Source organism: Hemiscyllium ocellatum, chromosome 47 (assembly GCF_020745735.1).
Source record: "Hemiscyllium ocellatum isolate sHemOce1 chromosome 47, sHemOce1.pat.X.cur, whole genome shotgun sequence".
Taxonomy (NCBI): Eukaryota; Metazoa; Chordata; class Chondrichthyes; order Orectolobiformes; family Hemiscylliidae; genus Hemiscyllium; species Hemiscyllium ocellatum.
The window spans coordinates 15,875,269-15,897,245 of NC_083447.1; the positions used below are offsets into that span (position 1 = coordinate 15,875,269).

The following is a 21,977-nucleotide window of genomic DNA, read 5'->3' on the forward strand; positions in this document are numbered from 1 at the left end:
GAGAGTGCAGAAAGAGTTCCATTTAATAGAGAGTGCAGAAAGTGTTCCATTTAATAGAGAGAGAGAGTGCAGAAAGTGTTCCATTTAATAGAGAGTGCAGAAAGTGTTCCATTTAATAGAGAGAGAGAGTGCAGAAAGTGTTCCATTTAATAGAGAGAGAGAGTGCAGAAAGTGTTCCATTTAATAGAGAGAGAGAGTGCAGAAAGTGTTCCATTTAATAGAGAGAGAGAGTGCAGAAAGTGTTCCATTAACAGGGAGAGAGAGAGTGCAGAAAGTGTTCCATTTAATAGAGACAGAGAGTGCAGAAAGTGTTCCATTTAATAGAGAGTGCAGAAAGTGTTCCATTTAATAGAGTGCAGAAAGTGTTCCATTTAATAGAGAGTGCAGAAAGTGTTCCATTTAATAGAGAGAGAGAGTGCAGAAAGTGTTCCATTTAATAGAGAGTGCAGAAAGTGTTCCATTTAATAGAGAGAGAGAGTGCAGAAAGTGTTCCATTTAATAGAGAGTGCAGAAAGTGTTCCATTTAATAGAGAGAGAGAGAGAGAGAGAGAGAGAGAGTGCAGAAAGTGTTCCATTTAATAGAGAGTGCAGAAAGTGTTCCATTTAATAGAGAAAGAGAGTGCAGAAAGTGTTCCATTTAATAGAGAGTGCAGAAAGTGTTCCATTTAATAGAGAGAGAGAGTGCAGAAAGTGTTCCATTAACAGGGAGAGAGAGAGTGCAGAAAGTGTTCCATTTAATAGAGACAGAGAGTGCAGAAAGTGTTCCATTTAATAGAGAGTGCAGAAAGTGTTCCATTTGAGAGAGAGTGCAGAAAGTGTTCCATTTAACGGAGAGAGAGAGAGAGAGTGCAGAAAGTGTTCCATTTAATAGAGAGAGAGAGTGCAGAAAGTGTTCCATTTAATAGAGAGAGAGAGTGCAGAAAGTGTTCCATTTGACGGAGAGTGAGAGAGTGCAGAAAGTGTTCCATTAACAGGGAGAGAGAGAGAGAGTGCAGAAAGTGTTCCATTTAATAGAGAGTGCAGAAAGTGTTCCATTTAATAGAGTGCAGAAAGTGTTCCATTTAATAGAGAGTGCAGAAAGTGTTCCATTTAATAGAGAGAGAGAGTGCAGAAAGTGTTCCATTTAACGGAGAGACAGAGAGAGAGTGCAGAAAGTGTTCCATTTAATAGAGAGAGAGAGTGCAGAAAGTGTTCCATTTAATAGAGAGAGAGAGTGCAGAAAGTGTTCCATTTAACGGAGAGAGAGAGAGAGTGCAGAAAGTGTTCCATTTAACGGAGAGAGAGAGAGAGAGTGCAGAAAGTGTTCCATTTAATAGAGAGTGCAGAAAGTGTTCCATTTAAGAGAGAGTGCAGAAAGTGTTCCATTTAAGAGAGAGTGCAGAAAGTGTTCCATTTAAGAGAGAGAGAGAGTGCAGAAAGTGTTCCATTTAATAGAGAGCGCAGAAAGTGTTCCATTTAATAGAGAGCGCAGAAAGTGTTCCATTTAATAGAGAGCGCAGAAAGTGTTCCATTTAATAGAGAGCGCAGAAAGTGTTCCATTTAATAGAGAGAGAGTGTGCAGAAAGTGTTCCATTAACAGGGAGAGAGAGAGTGCAGAAAGTGTTCCATTTAATAGAGAGAGAGAGTGCAGAAAGTGTTCCATTTAATAGAGAGAGAGAGTGCAGAAAGTGTTCCATTTAATAGAGAGAGAGTGTGCAGAAAGTGTTCCATTAACAGGGAGAGAGAGAGTGCAGAAAGTGTTCCATTTAATAGAGACAGAGAGTGCCGAAAGTGTTCCATTTAATAGAGAGTGCAGAAAGTGTTCCATTTAATAGAGAGAGAGAGTGCAGGAAGTGTTCCATTTAACGGAGAGAGAGAGAGAGAGTGCAGAAAGTGTTCCATTTAATAGAGAGAGAGAGTGCAGAAAGTGTTCCATTTAACGGAGAGAGAGAGAGAGAGTGCAGAAAGTGTTCCATTTAACGGAGAGAGAGAGAGAGAGCGCAGAAAGTGTTCCATTTAATAGAGAGCGCAGAAAGTGTTCCATTTAATAGAGAGCGCAGAAAGTGTTCCATTTAATAGAGAGCGCAGAAAGTGTTCCATTTAATAGAGAGCGCAGAAAGTGTTCCATTTAATAGAGAGTGCAGAAAGTGTTCCATTTAACAGAGAGAGAGAGAGAGTGCAGAAAGAGTTCCATTTAATAGAGAGTGCAGAAAGAGTTCCATTTAATAGAGAGTGCAGAAAGTGTTCCATTTAATAGAGAGTGCAGAAAGTGTTCCATTTAACAGAGAGAGAGTGCAGAAAGTGTTCCATTTAACAGAGAGAGAGAGAGTGCAGAAAGTGTTCCATTTAATAGAGAGTGCAGAAAGTGTTCCATTTAATAGAGAGTGCAGAAAGTGTTCCATTTAATAGAGAGTGCAGAAAGTGTTCCGTTTAATAGAGAGTGCAGAAAGTGTTCCATTTAATAGAGAGAGAGAGTGCAGAAAGTGTTCCATTAACAGGGAGAGAGAGAGAGTGCAGAAAGAGTTCCATTTAATAGAGAGTGCAGAAAGAGTTCCATTTAATAGAGAGTGCAGAAAGAGTTCCATTTAATAGAGAGTGCAGAAAGAGTTCCATTTAATAGAGAGTGCAGAAAGAGTTCCATTTAATAGAGAGTGCAGAAAGTGTTCCATTTAATAGAGAGAGAAAGTGCAGAAAGTGTTCCATTTAATAGAGAGAGAGAGTGCAGAAAGTGTTCCATTTAATAGAGAGAGAGAGTGCAGAAAGTGTTCCATTAACAGGGAGAGAGAGAGAGAGTGCAGAAAGTGTTCCATTTAATAGAGAGTGCAGAAAGTGTTCCATTTAATAGAGAGTGCAGAAAGTGTTCCATTTAATAGAGAGTGCAGAAAGTGTTCCATTTAATAGAGAGAGAGAGTGCAGAAAGTGTTCCATTTAATAGAGAGAGAGAGTGCAGAAAGTGTTCCATTTAATAGAGAGTGCAGAAAGTGTTCCATTTAATAGAGAGAGAGAGTGCAGAAAGTGTTCCATTTAATAGAGAGAGAGAGAGCAGAAAGTGTTCCATTAACAGGGAGAGAGAGAGTGCAGAAAGTGTTCCATTTAATAGAGACAGAGAGTGCAGAAAGTGTTCCATTTAATAGAGAGTGCAGAAAGTGTTCCATTTAATAGAGAGTGCAGAAAGTGTTCCATTTAATAGAGAGAGAGAGTGCAGAAAGTGTTCCATTTAATAGAGAGTGCAGAAAGTGTTCCATTTAATAGAGAGAGAGAGTGCAGAAAGTGTTCCATTTAATAGAGAGTGCAGAAAGTGTTCCATTTAATAGAGAAAGAGAGTGCAGAAAGTGTTCCATTTAATAGAGAGTGCAGAAAGTGTTCCATTTAATAGAGAGAGAGAGTGCAGAAAGTGTTCCATTAACAGGGAGAGAGAGAGTGCAGAAAGTGTTCCATTTAATAGAGACAGAGAGTGCAGAAAGTGTTCCATTTAATAGAGAGTGCAGAAAGTGTTCCATTTGAGAGAGAGTGCAGAAAGTGTTCCATTTAACGGAGAGGGAGAGAGTGCAGAAAGTGTTCCATTTAATAGAGAGTGCAGAAAGTGTTCCATTTAATAGAGAGAGAAAGTGCAGAAAGTGTTCCATTTAATAGAGAGAGAGAGTGCAGAAAGTGTTCCATTAACAGGGAGAGAGAGAGAGAGTGCAGAAAGTGTTCCATTTAATAGAGAGTGCAGAAAGTGTTCCATTTAATAGAGAGTGCAGAAAGTGTTCCATTTAATAGAGAGTGCAGAAAGTGTTCCATTTAATAGAGAGAGAGAGTGCAGAAAGTGTTCCATTTAATAGAGAGTGCAGAAAGTGTTCCATTTAATAGAGAGAGAGAGTGCAGAAAGTGTTCCATTTAATAGAGAGAGAGAGTGCAGAAAGTGTTCCATTTAATAGAGAGTGCAGAAAGTGTTCCATTTAATAGAGAGTGCAGAAAGTGTTCCATTTAATAGAGAGAGTGCAGAAAGTGTTCCATTTAATAGAGAGAGAGTGCAGAAAGTGTTCCATTTAATAGAGAGAGAGAGTGCAGAAAGTGTTCCATTTAATAGAGAGAGAGAGAGTGCAGAAAGTGTTCCATTTAATAGAGCCAGAGAGTGCAGAAAGTGTTCCATTTAATAGAGAGTGCAGAAAGTGTTCCATTTAATAGAGAGTGCAGAAAGTGTTCCATTTAATAGAGAGAGAGAGTGCAGAAAGTGTTCCATTTAATAGAGAGTGCAGAAAGTGTTCCATTTAATAGAGAGAGAGAGTGCAGAAAGTGTTCCATTTAATAGAGAGAGAGAGTGCAGAAAGTGTTCCATTTAATAGAGAGTGCAGAAAGTGTTCCATTTAATAGAGAGTGCAGAAAGTGTTCCATTTAATAGAGAGAGTGCAGAAAGTGTTCCATTTAATAGAGAGAGAGAGTGCAGAAAGTGTTCCATTTAATAGAGAGAGAGAGTGCAGAAAGTGTTCCATTTAATAGAGAGAGAGAGAGTGCAGAAAGTGTTCCATTTAATAGAGACAGAGAGTGCAGAAAGTGTTCCATTTAATAGAGAGTGCAGAAAGTGTTCCATTTAATAGAGTGCAGAAAGTGTTCCATTTAATAGAGAGTGCAGAAAGTGTTCCATTTAATAGAGAGAGAGAGTGCAGAAAGTGTTCCATTTAATAGAGAGTGCAGAAAGTGTTCCATTTAATAGAGAGAGAGAGTGCAGAAAGTGTTCCATTTAATAGAGAGTGCAGAAAGTGTTCCATTTAATAGAGAGAGAGAGAGAGAGAGAGAGTGCAGAAAGTGTTCCATTTAATAGAGAGTGCAGAAAGTGTTCCATTTAAGAGAGAAAGAGAGTGCAGAAAGTGTTCCATTTAATAGAGAGTGCAGAAAGTGTTCCATTTAATAGAGAGAGAGAGTGCAGAAAGTGTTCCATTAACAGGGAGAGAGAGAGTGCAGAAAGTGTTCCATTTAATAGAGACAGAGAGTGCAGAAAGTGTTCCATTTAATAGAGAGTGCAGAAAGTGTTCCATTTAACGGAGAGAGAGAGAGAGAGTGCAGAAAGTGTTCCATTTAATAGAGAGAGAGAGTGCAGAAAGTGTTCCATTTAATAGAGAGAGAGAGTGCAGAAAGTGTTCCATTTAATAGAGAGAGAGAGTGCAGAAAGTGTTCCATTTAATAGAGAGAGAGAGTGCAGAAAGTGTTCCATTTGACAGAGAGTGAGAGAGTGCAGAAAGTGTTCCATTAACAGGGAGAGAGAGAGAGAGTGCAGAAAGTGTTCCATTTAATAGAGAGTGCAGAAAGTGTTCCATTTAATAGAGAGTGCAGAAAGTGTTCCATTTAATAGAGAGTGCAGAAAGTGTTCCATTTAATAGAGAGTGCAGAAAGTGTTCCATTTAATAGAGAGTGCAGAAAGTGTTCCATTTAACAGAGAGAGAGAGTGCAGAAAGTGTTCCATTTAACAGAGAGAGAGAGTGCAGAAAGTGTTCCATTTAATAGAGAGAGTGCAGAAAGTGTTCCATTTAATAGAGAGTGCAGAAAGTGTTCCATTTAATAGAGAGTGCAGAAAGTGTTCCATTTAATAGAGAGAGAGAGTGCAGAAAGTGTTCCATTTAATAGAGAGAGAGAGAGAGTGCAGAAAGTGTTCCATTTAATAGAGAGAGAGAGTGCAGAAAGTGTTCCATTTAATAGAGAGAGAGAGTGCAGAAAGTGTTCCATTTAATAGATGGAGAGAGTGCAGAAAGTGTTCCATTTAATAGAGAGTGCAGAAAGTGTTCCATTTAATAGAGAGAGAGAGTGCAGAAAGTGTTCCATTTAACGGAGAGACAGAGAGAGAGTGCAGAAAGTGTTCCATTTAATAGAGAGAGAGAGTGCAGAAAGTGTTCCATTTAACGGAGAGAGAGAGAGAGAGTGCAGAAAGTGTTCCATTTAACGGAGAGAGAGAGAGAGAGTGCAGAAAGTGTTCCATTTAATAGAGAGTGCAGAAAGTGTTCCATTTAAGAGAGAGTGCAGAAAGTGTTCCATTTAAGAGAGAGTGCAGAAAGTGTTCCATTTAAGAGAGAGAGAGAGTGCAGAAAGTGTTCCATTTAATAGAGAGAGAGAGAGAGTGCAGAAAGTGTTCCATTTAATAGAGAGTGCAGAAAGTGTTCCATTTAATAGAGAGTGCAGAAAGTGTTCCATTTAATAGAGAGTGCAGAAAGTGTTCCATTTAATAGAGAGTGCAGAAAGTGTTCCATTTAATAGAGAGAGAGAGTGCAGAAAGTGTTCCATTTAATAGAGAGAGAGAGTGCAGGAAGTGTTCCATTTAATAGAGAGTGCAGAAAGTGTTCCATTTAATAGAGAGAGAGTGTGCAGAAAGTGTTCCATTAACAGGGAGAGAGAGAGTGCAGAAAGTGTTCCATTTAATAGAGACAGAGAGTGCCGAAAGTGTTCCATTTAATAGAGAGTGCAGAAAGTGTTCCATTTAATAGAGAGAGAGAGTGCAGAAAGTGTTCCATTTAATAGAGAGAGAGAGTGCAGAAAGTGTTCCATTTAATAGAGAGTGCAGAAAGTGTCCATTTAATAGAGAGAGAGTGTGCAGAAAGTGTTCCATTAACAGGGAGAGAGAGAGTGCAGAAAGTGTTCCATTTAATAGAGAGAGAGTGTGCAGAAAGTGTTCCATTAACAGGGAGAGAGAGAGTGCAGAAAGTGTTCCATTTAATAGAGACAGAGAGTGCCGAAAGTGTTCCATTTAATAGAGAGTGCAGAAAGTGTTCCATTTAATAGAGAGAGAGTGTGCAGAAAGTGTTCCATTAACAGGGAGAGAGAGAGTGCAGAAAGTGTTCCATTTAATAGAGACAGAGAGTGCCGAAAGTGTTCCGTTTAATAGAGAGTGCAGAAAGTGTTCCATTTAATAGAGAGAGAGAGTGCAGAAAGTGTTCCATTTAACGGAGAGAGAGAGAGAGAGTGCAGAAAGTGTTCCATTTAATAGAGAGAGAGAGTGCAGAAAGTGTTCCACTTAACGGAGAGAGAGAGAGAGAGTGCAGAAAGTGTTCCATTTAACGGAGAGAGAGAGAGAGAGCGCAGAAAGTGTTCCATTTAATAGAGAGCGCAGAAAGTGTTCCATTTAATAGAGAGCGCAGAAAGTGTTCCATTTAACGGAGAGAGAGAGAGTGCAGAAAGTGTTCCATTAACAGGGAGAGAGTGCAGAAAGTGTTCCATTTAATAGAGAGCGCAGAAAGTGTTCCATTTAATAGAGAGCGCAGAAAGTGTTCCATTTAATAGAGAGTGCAGAAAGTGTTCCATTTAACAGAGAGAGAGAGAGAGTGCAGAAAGAGTTCCATTTAATAGAGAGTGCAGAAAGAGTTCCATTTAATAGAGAGTGCAGAAAGAGTTCCATTTAATAGAGAGTGCAGAAAGTGTTCCATTTAATAGAGAGTGCAGAAAGTGTTCCATTTAATAGAGAGTGCAGAAAGTGTTCCATTTAATAGAGAGTGCAGAAAGTGTTCCATTTAATAGAGAGTGCAGAAAGTGTTCCATTTAATAGAGAGTGCAGAAAGTGTTCCATTAACAGGGAGAGAGTGCAGAAAGTGTTCCATTTAATAGAGAGTGCAGAAAGTGTTCCATTTAACAGAGAGAGAGAGAGTGCAGAAAGTGTTCCATTTAATAGAGAGTGCAGAAAGTGTTCCATTTAATAGAGAGAGAGAGAGAATGCAGAAAGTGTTCCATTTAATAGAGAGTGCAGAAAGTGTTCCATTTAATAGAGAGTGCAGAAAGTGTTCCATTTAATAGAGAGAGAGAGAGTGCAGAAAGTGTTCCATTTAATAGAGAGCGCAGAAAGTGTTCCATTTAATAGAGAGTGCAGAAAGTGTTCCATTTAATAGAGAGAGAGAGAGAATGCAGAAAGTGTTCCATTTAATAGAGAGTGCAGAAAGTGTTCCATTTAATAGAGAGTGCAGAAAGTGTTCCATTTAATAGAGAGAGAGAGAGAATGCAGAAAGTGTTCCATTTAATAGAGAGTGCAGAAAGTGTTCCATTTAATAGAGAGAGAGAGAGAATGCAGAAAGTGTTCCATTTAATAGAGAGTGCAGAAAGTGTTCCATTTAATAGAGAGTGCAGAAAGTGTTCCATTTAATAGAGAGAGAGAGAGAATGCAGAAAGTGTTCCATTTAATAGAGAGCGCAGAAAGTGTTCCATTTAATAGAGAGTGCAGAAAGTGTTCCATTTAATAGAGAGTGCAGAAAGTGTTCCATTTAATAGAGAGTGCAGAAAGTGTTCCATTTAATAGAGAGTGCAGAAAGTGTTCCATTTGACGGAGAGAGAGTGCAGAAAGTGTTCCATTTAACGGGAGAGGGAGAGAGTGCAGAAAGTGTTCCATTAACAGGGAGAGAGAGAGAGAGTGCAGAAAGTGTTCCATTTAACGGAGAGGGAGAGAGTGCAGAAAGTGTTCCATTTAACGGAGAGGGAGAGAGTGCAGAAAGTGTTCCATTTAATAGAGAGTGCAGAAAGTGTTCCATTTAATAGAGAGAGAGAGTGCAGAAAGTGTTCCATTAACAGGGAGAGAGAGAGAGAGTGCAGAAAGTGTTCCATTTAATAGAGAGTGCAGAAAGTGTTCCATTTAATAGAGAGTGCAGAAAGTGTTCCATTTAATAGAGAGAGAGAGTGCAGAAAGTGTTCCATTTAATAGAGAGTGCAGAAAGTGTTCCATTTAATAGAGAGAGAGAGTGCAGAAAGTGTTCCATTTAATAGAGAGAGAGAGTGCAGAAAGTGTTCCATTTAATAGAGAGTGCAGAAAGTGTTCCATTTAATAGAGAGAGAGAGTGCAGAAAGTGTTCCATTTAATAGAGAGAGTGCAGAAAGTGTTCCATTAACAGGGAGAGAGAGAGTGCAGAAAGTGTTCCATTTAATAGAGAGAGAGAGTGCAGAAAGTGTTCCATTTAATAGAGAGTGCAGAAAGTGTTCCATTTAATAGAGTGCAGAAAGTGTTCCATTTAATAGAGAGTGCAGAAAGTGTTCCATTTAATAGAGAGAGAGAGTGCAGAAAGTGTTCCATTTAATAGAGAGTGCAGAAAGTGTTCCATTTAATAGAGAGAGAGAGTGCAGAAAGTGTTCCATTTAATAGAGAGTGCAGAAAGTGTTCCATTTAATAGAGAGAGAGAGTGCAGAAAGTGTTCCATTTAATAGAGAGTGCAGAAAGTGTTCCATTTAATAGAGAAAGGGAGTGCAGAAAGTGTTCCATTTAATAGAGAGTGCAGAAAGTGTTCCATTTAATAGAGAGAGAGAGTGCAGAAAGTGTTCCATTTAATAGAGACAGAGAGTGCAGAAAGTGTTCCATTTGAGAGAGAGTGCAGAAAGTGTTCCATTTAACGGAGAGAGAGAGAGAGAGTGCAGAAAGTGTTCCATTTAATAGAGAGAGAGAGTGCAGAAAGTGTTCCATTTAATAGAGAGAGCAGAAAGTGTTCCATTTAATAGAGAGAGAGAGTGCAGAAAGTGTTCCATTTGACGGAGAGTGAGAGAGTGCAGAAAGTGTTCCATTAACAGGGAGAGAGAGAGAGAGTGCAGAAAGTGTTCCATTTAATAGAGAGTGCAGAAAGTGTTCCATTTAATAGAGAGTGCAGAAAGTGTTCCATTTAACAGAGAGAGAGAGTGCAGAAAGTGTTCCATTTAATAGAGAGTGCAGAAAGTATTCCATTTAATAGAGAGAGTGCAGAAAGTGTTCCATTTAATAGAGAGAGAGAGTGCAGAAAGTGTTCCATTTAATAGAGAGAGAGTGCAGAAAGTGTTCCATTTAATAGAGAGTGCAGAAAGTGTTCCATTTAATAGAGAGAGAGAGTGCAGAAAGTGTTCCATTTAATAGAGAGAGAGAGTGCAGAAAGTGTTCCATTTAATAGAGAGAGAGAGTGCAGAAAGTGTTCCATTTAATAGAGAGTGCAGAAAGTGTTCCATTTAATAGAGAGTGCAGAAAGTGTTCCATTTAATAGAGAGAGAGTGTGCAGAAAGTGTTCCATTAACAGGGAGAGAGAGAGTGCAGAAAGTGTTCCATTTAATAGAGACAGAGAGTGCAGAAAGTGTTCCATTTAATAGAGAGAGCAGAAAGTGTTCCATTTAATAGAGAGAGAGAGTGCAGAAAGTGTTCCATTTAACGGAGAGAGAGAGAGAGAGTGCAGAAAGTGTTCCATTTAATAGAGAGTGCAGAAAGTGTTCCATTTAATAGAGAGTGCAGAAAGTGTTCCATTTAATAGAGAGTGCAGAAAGTGTTTCATTTAAGAGAGAGTGCAGAAAGTGTTTCATTTAAGAGAGAGTGCAGAAAGTGTTCCATTTAAGAGAGAGTGCAGAAAGTGTTCCATTTAAGAGAGAGTGCAGAAAGTGTTCCATTTAAGAGAGAGAGCAGAAAGTGTTCCATTTAATAGAGAGAGAGAGAGAGTGCAGAAAGTGTTCCATTTAATAGAGAGTGCAGAAAGTGTTCCATTTAATAGAGAGTGCAGAAAGTGTTCCATTTAATAGAGAGTGCAGAAAGTGTTCCATTTAATAGAGAGAGAGTGCAGAAAGTGTTCCATTTAATAGAGAGAGAGAGTGCAGAAAGTGTTCCATTTAATAGAGAGTGCAGAAAGTGTTCCATTTAATAGAGAGAGAGTGTGCAGAAAGTGTTCCATTAACAGGGAGAGAGAGAGTGCAGAAAGTGTTCCATTTAATAGAGACAGAGAGTGCCGAAAGTGTTCCATTTAATAGAGAGTGCAGAAAGTGTTCCATTTAATAGAGAGAGAGAGTGCAGAAAGTGTTCCATTTAATAGAGAGTGCAGAAAGTGTTCCATTTAATAGAGAGTGCAGAAAGTGTTCCATTTAATAGAGAGAGAGTGTGCAGAAAGTGTTCCATTAACAGGGAGAGAGAGAGTGCAGAAAGTGTTCCATTTAATAGAGACAGAGAGTGCCGAAAGTGTTCCATTTAATAGAGAGTGCAGAAAGTGTTCCATTTAATAGAGAGAGAGAGTGCAGAAAGTGTTCCATTTAACGGAGAGAGAGAGAGAGAGTGCAGAAAGTGTTCCATTTAATAGAGAGAGTGAGTGCAGAAAGTGTTCCATTTAACGGAGAGAGAGAGAGAGAGTGCAGAAAGTGTTCCATTTAACGGAGAGAGAGAGAGAGAGTGCAGAAAGTGTTCCATTTAACGGAGAGAGAGAGAGAGAGCGCAGAAAGTGTTCCATTTAATAGAGAGCGCAGAAAGTGTTCCATTTAATAGAGAGTGCAGAAAGTGTTCCATTTAACGGAGAGAGAGAGAGTGCAGAAAGTGTTCCATTAACAGGGAGAGAGTGCAGAAAGTGTTCCATTTAATAGAGAGTGCAGAAAGTGTTCCATTTAATAGAGAGTGCAGAAAGTGTTCCATTTAATAGAGAGCGCAGAAAGTGTTCCATTTAATAGAGAGTGCAGAAAGTGTTCCATTTAACGGAGAGAGAGAGAGAGCGCAGAAATTGTTCCATTTAATAGAGAGCGCAGAAAGTGTTCCATTTAATAGAGAGCGCAGAAAGTGTTCCATTTAATAGAGAGTGCAGAAAGTGTTCCATTTAATAGAGAGTGCAGAAAGTGTTCCATTTAATAGAGCGAGAGAGTGCAGAAAGTGTTCCATTTAATAGAGAGGGAGAGAGAGAGTGCAGAAAGTGTTTCATTTAATAGAGAGTGCAGAAAGTGTTCCATTTAATAGAGTGCAGAAAGTGTTCCATTTAATAGAGAGTGCAGAAAGTGTTCCATTTAATAGAGAGTGCAGAAAGTGTTCCATTTAATAGAGAGTGCAGAAAGTGTTCCATTTAATAGAGAGTGCAGAAAGTGTTCCATTTAATAGAGAGTGCAGAAAGTGTTCCATTTAATAGAGAGTGCAGAAAGTGTTCCATTTAATAGAGAGTGCAGAAAGTGTTCCATTTAATAGAGCGAGAGAGTGCAGAAAGTGTTCCATTTAACGGAGAGGGAGAGAGAGAGAGTGCAGAAAGTGTTCCATTTAACGGAGAGAGAGAGAGAGCGCAGAAAGTGTTCCATTTAATAGAGAGCGCAGAAAGTGTTCCATTTAATAGAGAGTGCAGAAAGTGTTCCATTTAATAGAGAGAGAGAGTGCAGAAAGTGTTCCATTTAACGGAGTGAGAGAGAGTGCAGAAAGTGTTCCATTTAACGGAGAGGGCGAGAGTGCAGAAAGTGTTCCATTTAACGGAGAGGGAGAGAGTGCAGAAAGTGTTTCATTTAATAGAGAGTGCAGAAAGTGTTTCATTTAATAGAGAGTGCAGAAAGTGTTTCATTTAATAGAGAGTGCAGAAAGTGTTTCATTTAATAGAGAGTGCAGAAAGTGTTTCATTTAATAGAGAGAGAGAGTGCAGAAAGTGTTTCATTTAATAGAGAGAGAGAGTGCAGAAAGTGTTCCATTTAATAGACAGAGAGAGAGAGTGCAGAAAGTGTTTCATTTAATAGAGAGTGCAGAAAGTGTTTCATTTAATAGAGAGTGCAGAAAGTGTTCCATTTAACGGAGAGGGCGAGAGTGCAGAAAGTGTTTCATTTAATAGAGAGTGCAGAAAGTGTTCCATTTAACGGAGAGGGAGAGAGTGCAGAAAGTGTTCCATTTAACGGAGAGGGAGAGAGTGCAGAAAGTGTTTCATTTAATAGAGAGTGCAGAAAGTGTTTCATTTAATAGAGAGTGCAGAAAGTGTTTCATTTAATAGAGAGTGCAGAAAGTGTTTCATTTAATAGAGAGTGCAGAAAGTGTTTCATTTAATAGAGAGTGCAGAAAGTGTTTCATTTAATAGAGAGTGCAGAAAGTGTTTCATTTAATAGAGAGAGAGAGTGCAGAAAGTGTTTCATTTAATAGAGAGAGAGAGAGTGCAGAAAGTGTTCCATTTAATAGAGAGGGAGAGAGAGAGTGCAGAAAGTGTTTCATTTAATAGAGAGTGCAGAAAGTGTTTCATTTAATAGAGAGTGCAGAAAGTGTTTCATTTAACGGAGAGAGAGAGAGAGAGTGCAGAAAGTGTTTCATTTAACGGAGAGGGAGAGAGAGAGCGCAGAAAGTGTTCCATTTAATAGAGAGCGCAGAAAGTGTTCCATTTAATGGAGAGTGCAGAAAGTGTTCCATTTAATAGAGAGAGAGAGTGCAGAAAGTGTTTCATTTAATAGAGAGTGCAGAAAGTGTTTCATTTAATAGAGAGTGCAGAAAGTGTTTCATTTAATAGAGAGTGCAGAAAGTGTTTCATTTAATAGAGAGTGCAGAAAGTGTTCCATTTAATAGAGAGAGAGAGAGAGTGCAGAAAGTGTTTCATTTAATAGAGAGAGAGAGTGCAGAAAGTGTTCCATTTAATAGAGAGAGAGAGTGCAGAAAGTGTTCCATTTAATAGAGAGAGAGAGAGAGTGCAGAAAGTGTTTCATTTAATAGAGAGTGCAGAAAGTGTTTCATTTAATAGAGAGTGCAGAAAGTGTTTCATTTAATAGAGAGTGCAGAAAATGTTCCATTTAATAGAGAGAGAGAGTGCAGAAAGTGTTCCATTTAATAGAGAGGGAGAGAGAGAGTGCAGAAAGTGTTTCATTTAATAGAGAGTGCAGAAAGTGTTTCATTTAATAGAGAGTGCAGAAAGTGTTTCATTTAATAGAGAGTGCAGAAAGTGTTTCATTTAACGGAGAGGGAGAGAGTGCAGAAAGTGTTCCATTTAACAGGGAGAGAGAGAGTGCAGAAAGTGTTCCATTTAACGGAGAGAGAGAGAGAGCGCAGAAGGTGTTCCATTTAATAGAGAGCGCAGAAAGTGTTCCATTTAATAGAGAGTGCAGAAAGTGTTCCATTTAACGGAGGGAGAGAGAGTGCAGAAAGTGTTCCATTTAACGGAGAGGGCGAGAGTGCAGAAAGTGTTTCATTTAATAGAGAGTGCAGAAAGTGTTCCATTTAACGGAGAGGGAGAGAGTGCAGAAAGTGTTCCATTTAATAGAGAGGGAGAGAGTGCAGAAAGTGTTCCATTTAATAGAGAGTGCAGAAAGTGTTCCATTTAACGGAGAGGGTGAGAGTGCAGAAAGTGTTCCATTTAACGGAGAGAGAGAGAGTGCAGAAAGTGTTTCATTTAATAGAGAGTGCAGAAAGTGTTCCATTTAACGGAGAGGGCGAGAGTGCTGAAAGTGTTTCATTTAATAGAGAGTGCAGAAAGTGTTCCATTTAATAGAGAGTGCAGAAAGTGTTCCATTTAACGGAGAGGGCGAGAGTGCTGAAAGTGTTCCATTTAATAGAGAGAGAGAGTGCAGAAAGTGTTCCATTTAATAGAGAGAGCAGAAAGTGTTCCATTTAATAGAGAGAGAGAGTGCAGAAAGTGTTCCATTTGACGGAGAGTGAGAGAGTGCAGAAAGTGTTCCATTAACAGGGAGAGAGAGAGAGAGTGCAGAAAGTGTTCCATTTAATAGAGAGTGCAGAAAGTGTTCCATTTAACAGAGAGAGAGAGTGCAGAAAGTGTTCCATTTAATAGAGAGTGCAGAAAGTGTTCCATTTAATAGAGAGAGTGCAGAAAGTGTTCCATTTAATAGAGAGTGCAGAAAGTGTTCCATTTAATAGAGAGAGAGAGTGCAGAAAGTGTTCCATTTAATAGAGAGAGAGTGCAGAAAGTGTTCCATTTAATAGAGAGTGCAGAAAGTGTTCCATTTAATAGAGAGTGCAGAAAGTGTTCCATTTAATAGAGAGAGAGAGTGCAGAAAGTGTTCCATTTAATAGAGAGAGAGAGTGCAGAAAGTGTTCCATTTAATAGAGAGTGCAGAAAGTGTTCCATTTAATAGAGAGTGCAGAAAGTGTTCCATTTAATAGAGAGAGAGTGTGCAGAAAGTGTTCCATTAACAGGGAGAGAGAGAGTGCAGAAAGTGTTCCATTTAATAGAGACAGAGAGTGCAGAAAGTGTTCCATTTAATAGAGAGAGCAGAAAGTGTTCCATTTAATAGAGAGAGAGAGTGCAGAAAGTGTTCCATTTAACGGAGAGAGAGAGAGAGAGTGCAGAAAGTGTTCCATTTAATAGAGAGTGCAGAAAGTGTTCCATTTAATAGAGAGTGCAGAAAGTGTTCCATTTAAGAGAGAGTGCAGAAAGTGTTCCATTTAAGAGAGAGTGCAGAAAGTGTTCCATTTAAGAGAGAGAGCAGAAAGTGTTCCATTTAATAGAGAGAGAGAGAGAGTGCAGAAAGTGTTCCATTTAATAGAGAGTGCAGAAAGTGTTCCATTTAATAGAGAGTGCAGAAAGTGTTCCATTTAATAGAGAGTGCAGAAAGTGTTCCATTTAATAGAGAGAGAGTGCAGAAAGTGTTCCATTTAATAGAGAGAGAGAGTGCAGAAAGTGTTCCATTTAATAGAGAGTGCAGAAAGTGTTCCATTTAATAGAGAGAGAGTGTGCAGAAAGTGTTCCATTAACAGGGAGAGAGAGAGTGCAGAAAGTGTTCCATTTAATAGAGACAGAGAGTGCCGAAAGTGTTCCATTTAATAGAGAGTGCAGAAAGTGTTCCATTTAATAGAGAGAGAGAGTGCAGAAAGTGTTCCATTTAATAGAGAGTGCAGAAAGTGTTCCATTTAATAGAGAGTGCAGAAAGTGTTCCATTTAATAGAGAGAGAGTGTGCAGAAAGTGTTCCATTAACAGGGAGAGAGAGAGTGCAGAAAGTGTTCCATTTAATAGAGACAGAGAGTGCCGAAAGTGTTCCATTTAATAGAGAGTGCAGAAAGTGTTCCATTTAATAGAGAGAGAGAGTGCAGAAAGTGTTCCATTTAACGGAGAGAGAGAGAGAGAGTGCAGAAAGTATTCCATTTAATAGAGAGAGTGAGTGCAGAAAGTGTTCCATTTAACGGAGAGAGAGAGAGAGAGTGCAGAAAGTGTTCCATTTAACGGAGAGAGAGAGAGAGAGTGCAGAAAGTGTTCCATTTAACGGAGAGAGAGAGAGAGAGCGCAGAAAGTGTTCCATTTAATAGAGAGCGCAGAAAGTGTTCCATTTAATAGAGAGTGCAGAAAGTGTTCCATTTAACGGAGAGAGAGAGAGTGCAGAAAGTGTTCCATTAACAGGGAGAGAGTGCAGAAAGTGTTCCATTTAATAGAGAGTGCAGAAAGTGTTCCATTTAATAGAGAGTGCAGAAAGTGTTCCATTTAATAGAGAGCGCAGAAAGTGTTCCATTTAATAGAGAGTGCAGAAAGTGTTCCATTTAACGGAGAGAGAGAGAGAGCGCAGAAATTGTTCCATTTAATAGAGAGCGCAGAAAGTGTTCCATTTAATAGAGAGCGCAGAAAGTGTTCCATTTAATAGAGAGTGCAGAAAGTGTTCCATTTAATAGAGAGTGCAGAAAGTGTTCCATTTAATAGAGCGAGAGAGTGCAGAAAGTGTTCCATTTAATAGAGAGGGAGAGAGAGAGTGCAGAAAGTGTTTCATTTAATAGAGAGTGCAGAAAGTGTTCCATTTAATAGAGTGCAGAAAGTGTTCCATTTAATAGAGAGTGCAGAAAGTGTTCCATTTAATAGAGAGTGCAGAAAGTGTTCCATTTAATAGAGAGTGCAGAAAGTGTTCCATTTAATAGAGAGTGCAGAAAGTGTTCCATTTAATAGAGAGTGCAGAAAGTGTTCCATTTAATAGAGAGTGCAGAAAGTGTTCCATTTAATAGAGAGTGCAGAAAGTGTTCCATTTAATAGAGCGAGAGAGTGCAGAAAGTGTTCCATTTAACGGAGAGGGAGAGAGAGAGAGTGCAGAAAGTGTTCCATTTAACGGAGAGAGAGAGAGAGCGCAGAAAGTGTTCCATTTAATAGAGAGCGCAGAAAGTGTTCCATTTAATAGAGAGCGCAGAAAGTGTTCCATTTAATAGAGAGTGCAGAAAGTGTTCCATTTAATAGAGAGAGAGAGTGCAGAAAGTGTTCCATTTAACGGAGTGAGAGAGAGTGCAGAAAGTGTTCCATTTAACGGAGAGGGCGAGAGTGCAGAAAGTGTTCCATTTAACGGAGAGGGAGAGAGTGCAGAAAGTGTTTCATTTAATAGAGAGTGCAGAAAGTGTTTCATTTAATAGAGAGTGCAGAAAGTGTTTCATTTAATAGAGAGTGCAGAAAGTGTTTCATTTAATAGAGAGTGCAGAAAGTGTTTCATTTAATAGAGAGTGCAGAAAGTGTTTCATTTAATAGAGAGAGAGAGTGCAGAAAGTGTTTCATTTAATAGAGAGAGAGAGTGCAGAAAGTGTTCCATTTAATAGACAGAGAGAGAGAGTGCAGAAAGTGTTTCATTTAATAGAGAGTGCAGAAAGTGTTTCATTTAATAGAGAGTGCAGAAAGTGTTTCATTTAATAGAGAGTGCAGAAAGTGTTCCATTTAACGGAGAGGGCGAGAGTGCAGAAAGTGTTTCATTTAATAGAGAGTGCAGAAAGTGTTCCATTTAACGGAGAGGGAGAGAGTGCAGAAAGTGTTCCATTTAACGGAGAGGGAGAGAGTGCAGAAAGTGTTTCATTTAATAGAGAGTGCAGAAAGTGTTTCATTTAATAGAGAGTGCAGAAAGTGTTTCATTTAATAGAGAGTGCAGAAAGTGTTTCATTTAATAGAGAGTGCAGAAAGTGTTTCATTTAATAGAGAGTGCAGAAAGTGTTTCATTTAATAGAGAGAGAGAGTGCAGAAAGTGTTTCATTTAATAGAGAGAGAGAGAGTGCAGAAAGTGTTCCATTTAATAGAGAGGGAGAGAGAGAGTGCAGAAAGTGTTTCATTTAATAGAGAGTGCAGAAAGTGTTTCATTTAATAGAGAGTGCAGAAAGTGTTTCATTTAACGGAGAGAGAGAGAGAGAGTGCAGAAAGTGTTTCATTTAACGGAGAGGGAGAGAGAGAGCGCAGAAAGTGTTCCATTTAATAGAGAGCGCAGAAAGTGTTCCATTTAATGGAGAGTGCAGAAAGTGTTCCATTTAATAGAGAGAGAGAGTGCAGAAAGTGTTTCATTTAATAGAGAGTGCAGAAAGTGTTTCATTTAATAGAGAGTGCAGAAAGTGTTTCATTTAATAGAGAGTGCAGAAAGTGTTCCATTTAATAGAGAGAGAGAGAGAGTGCAGAAAGTGTTTCATTTAATAGAGAGAGAGAGTGCAGAAAGTGTTCCATTTAATAGAGAGAGAGAGTGCAGAAAGTGTTCCATTTAATAGAGAGAGAGAGAGAGTGCAGAAAGTGTTTCATTTAATAGAGAGTGCAGAAAGTGTTTCATTTAATAGAGAGTGCAGAAAGTGTTTCATTTAATAGAGAGTGCAGAAAATGTTCCATTTAATAGAGAGAGAGAGTGCAGAAAGTGTTCCATTTAATAGAGAGGGAGAGAGAGAGTGCAGAAAGTGTTTCATTTAATAGAGAGTGCAGAAAGTGTTTCATTTAATAGAGAGTGCAGAAAGTGTTTCATTTAATAGAGAGTGCAGAAAGTGTTTCATTTAATAGAGAGTGCAGAAAGTGTTTCATTTAACGGAGAGGGAGAGAGTGCAGAAAGTGTTCCATTTAACAGGGAGAGAGAGAGTGCAGAAAGTGTTCCATTTAACGGAGAGAGAGAGAGAGCGCAGAAAGTGTTCCATTTAATAGAGAGCGCAGAAAGTGTTCCATTTAATAGAGAGTGCAGAAAGTGTTCCATTTAACGGAGGGAGAGAGAGTGCAGAAAGTGTTCCATTTAACGGAGAGGGCGAGAGTGCAGAAAGTGTTTCATTTAATAGAGAGTGCAGAAAGTGTTCCATTTAACGGAGAGGGAGAGAGTGCAGAAAGTGTTCCATTTAATAGAGAGGGAGAGAGTGCAGAAAGTGTTCCATTTAATAGAGAGTGCAGAAAGTGTTCCATTTAACGGAGAGGGTGAGAGTGCAGAAAGTGTTCCATTTAACGGAGAGAGAGAGAGTGCAGAAAGTGTTTCATTTAATAGAGAGTGCAGAAAGTGTTCCATTTAATAGAGAGTGCAGAAAGTGTTCCATTTAACGGAGAGGGCGAGAGTGCTGAAAGTGTTTCATTTAATAGAGAGTGCAGAAAGTGTTCCATTTAATAGAGAGTGCAGAAAGTGTTCCATTTAACGGAGAGGGCGAGAGTGCTGAAAGTGTTTCATTTAATAGAGAGTGCAGAAAGTGTTCCATTTAACGGAGAGGGAGACAGTGCAGAAAGTGTTCCATTTAACGGAGAGGGAGAGAGTGCAGAAAGTGTTTCATTTAATAGAGAGTGCAGAAAGTGTTTCATTTAATAGAGAGTGCAGAAAGTGTTTCATTTAATAGAGAGTGCAGAAAGTGTTTCATTTAATAGAGAGTGCAGAAAGTGTTCCATTTAATAGAGAGAGAGAGAGTGCAGAAAGTGTTCCATTTGACGGAGAGAGAGAGAGAGAGTGCAGAAAGTGTTCCATTTAATGGAGAGAGAGAGAGAGTGCAGAAAGTGTTCCATTTAATAGAGAGTGCAGAAAGTGTTCCATTTAATGGAGGGAGAGAGAGAGAGTGCAGAAAGTGTTCCATTTAATAGAGAGTGCAGAAAGTGTTCCATTTAATAGAGAGTGCAGAAAGTGTTTCATTTAATAGAGAGTGCAGAAAGTGCAGAAAGTGTTTCATTTAACAGGGAGAGAGAGAGTGCAGAAAGTGTTCCATTTAATAGAGAGAGAGAGAGTGCAGAAAGTGTTCCATTTGACGGAGAGAGAGAGAGAGAGTGCAGAAAGTGTTCCATTTAATAGAGAGAGAGAGAGAGAGAGTGCAGAAAGTGTTCCATTTAATGGAGAGAGAGAGAGAGAGAGTGCAGAAAGTGTTCCATTTAATGGAGAGAGAGAGAGTGCAGAAAGTGTTCCATTTAATGGAGAGAGAGAGAGAGAGTGCAGAAAGTGTTTCATTTAATAGAGAGTGCAGAAAGTGTTTCATTTAATAGAGAGTGCAGAAAGTGTTTCATTTAATAGAGAGTGCAGAAAGTGCAGAAAGTGTTTCATTTAATAGAGAGAGAGAGAGTGCAGAAAGTGTTCCATTTGACGGAGAGAGAGAGTGCAGAAAGTGTTCCATTTAATAGAGAGAGAGAGAGAGTGCAGAAAGTGTTCCATTTAATAGAGAGAGAGAGTGCAGAAAGTGTTCTTTTTAATAGAGAGTGCAGAAAGTGTTCCATTTAATGGAGAGAGAGAGAGAGTGCAGAAAGTGTTCCATTTAATAGAGAGAGAGAGTGCAGAAAGTGTTCCATTTAATAGAGAGAGAGAGTGCAGAAAGTGTTCTTTTTAATAGAGAGTGCAGAAAGTGTTCCATTTAATGGAGAGAGAGAGAGAGTGCAGAAAGTGTTCCATTTAATAGAGAGAGAGAGTGCAGAAAGTGTTCCATTTAATAGAGAGAGAGAGTGCAGAAAGTGTTCTATTTAACAGAGAGAGTGAGAGTGCAGAACGTATTCCACTTAACGGGGAGAGAGAGCGTCCCGAAGACTTCCCATCTTCTCAAGGGGGAAACAAAAGTTTGCCTTGTCTCTGTTTGAAATGAGCGAGCCCTGATGTTTAAACAGTGACCCCTGGTTCTGTACCGCCAAGTGGAAATGCCCTCTCCACATCTGCATCCACCCTGTCCAGACCTCTCAGTAATTTGAGAATATTTTCCCTCCTTTAGCCAGTGGTACTTGTTAAGATTGTCACATAGAATTGTAGAATCCCTACAGTGTGGTTGCCGGCCATTCAGCCCATTGAGTCCACACCGACCCACCACAGACCATCCTACCCAGACCCACCCTTCATTTTCCATGGCTAACCCACCTTACACATCCCTAGACACTAAGGGGCAATTGAGCACAGTGGCTCAGTGGTTAGCGCTGTTGCCTCACAGCGCCAGGGAGCTGGGTTTGATTTAATGTGCTGCGTGGGCTTCCTCCGGGTGCTCTGATTTCCTCCCGTATTCCAAAGATGTGGAGGTTAGTGTGGATTGGCCATGCTACATTGCTCCATAGTGTCCAGGGATGTGTAGGTTAGGTGGGTTAGCCATGAGGAATGCAGGGTTACAGGGATATGGGGTAGGAGGGTGAATCTGGGTGTGATACTCTTCGGAAGGGCAGTGTGAACTCAGTAGGCTGAATGGCCTGCTCCCACACTGTCTGGATTCTGTGATTGGGGAATGCAGACCTTGGTGGCTCCATGAGGTGGTGCCCTCACCTCTGGAGCTGAAGGTTGTGGGTTCAAGTTGCATCCCCCCTAGTGACATGAACTCCAGAGCCTGCTGCCCCAGTCAGATGGGGTTAAAGGCCAAGCTCCCATGTACCCTTTGAGTAGGGGTGGGGGGTTGCTGGTGGTTGGAGTTTAGATGAAGATTGTGGGGCGGAGGGTGGATGTCACAAGACACGTGACCGATCAGCGACACCTCTAAAGCGGCCAATCTCCTGGTAAAGGGGGAATGGCTGGTTGTGGGATCTTGCTGTGCATGTCACTTGCCGCGCTTCCCATCTTGTGACTGAGAGGGCGCTTCAAGGGGACGTGATTGGCTGTGACGGTGTTTTGGGAAACCAGGCCCAGGCGGTACACTGAGTTTGAGGTCGGTAGGTGGGAGGAGCTAGAAAGAACGGGTTTGCGGGGTTGGTGGGGGGGGCGATTTATTTTTGATCTAACAATCGGGTTGTGGACCTTCCAGTGAAACTGTCCATGAACAGAGCATGTGCTGTTTCCAAATGAACAGTGAGCAGGCAGGATGTCACCATGTCCTGTCGAGGGAGTGGGACAGGCCTCGTTGTCATAGCAGCCTCCGCCATGTTCCTTCTGTCTCCGGTTGTTTCCAGCTGAAGGGTGTTTATTTTCTTTCGCCCCTGTGTTTCAGCAACACGGAGCTGTGATGCGGCAGCTGTACCAGCCTCTGAGAGAGGCCCTGAGCGCCAGGAGCAGTATAACTCTGGCCCACTTGCTGTCTGCTCGCGAGGACCTGTCTGTCATCACCAAGACCACCAGCGAAAGCAGCCGGGAGCGAACGGCCTGCCCCGTCAACAAGGTAATTGGAGGGAGGTGGATACCAGCAGGGAATGGGGGGGGCAATACCAGCAGGGAATATTGGGGGAGGTGGATACCAGCAGGGAATATGGAGGGAGATGGTGATCAACAAGGAACGGGGGGGGAGAGG

General features: G+C 40.2%; 1 protein-coding gene across 2 annotated transcripts in view; it reads left to right on the forward strand.

Annotated features, from left to right (window-relative positions):
• Window positions 1–21,977, forward strand: part of LOC132836758 (protein FAM98A-like) — a 48,381-nt gene that overhangs the window by 23,459 nt on the left and 2,945 nt on the right. For both annotated transcript variants that reach the window (XM_060856200.1, XM_060856201.1), the window contains one exon: window positions 21,681–21,848. In XM_060856200.1, coding sequence (XP_060712183.1) covers window positions 21,681–21,848 — 168 coding nt within the window. The remainder of the gene's footprint in view (window positions 1–21,680; window positions 21,849–21,977) is intronic.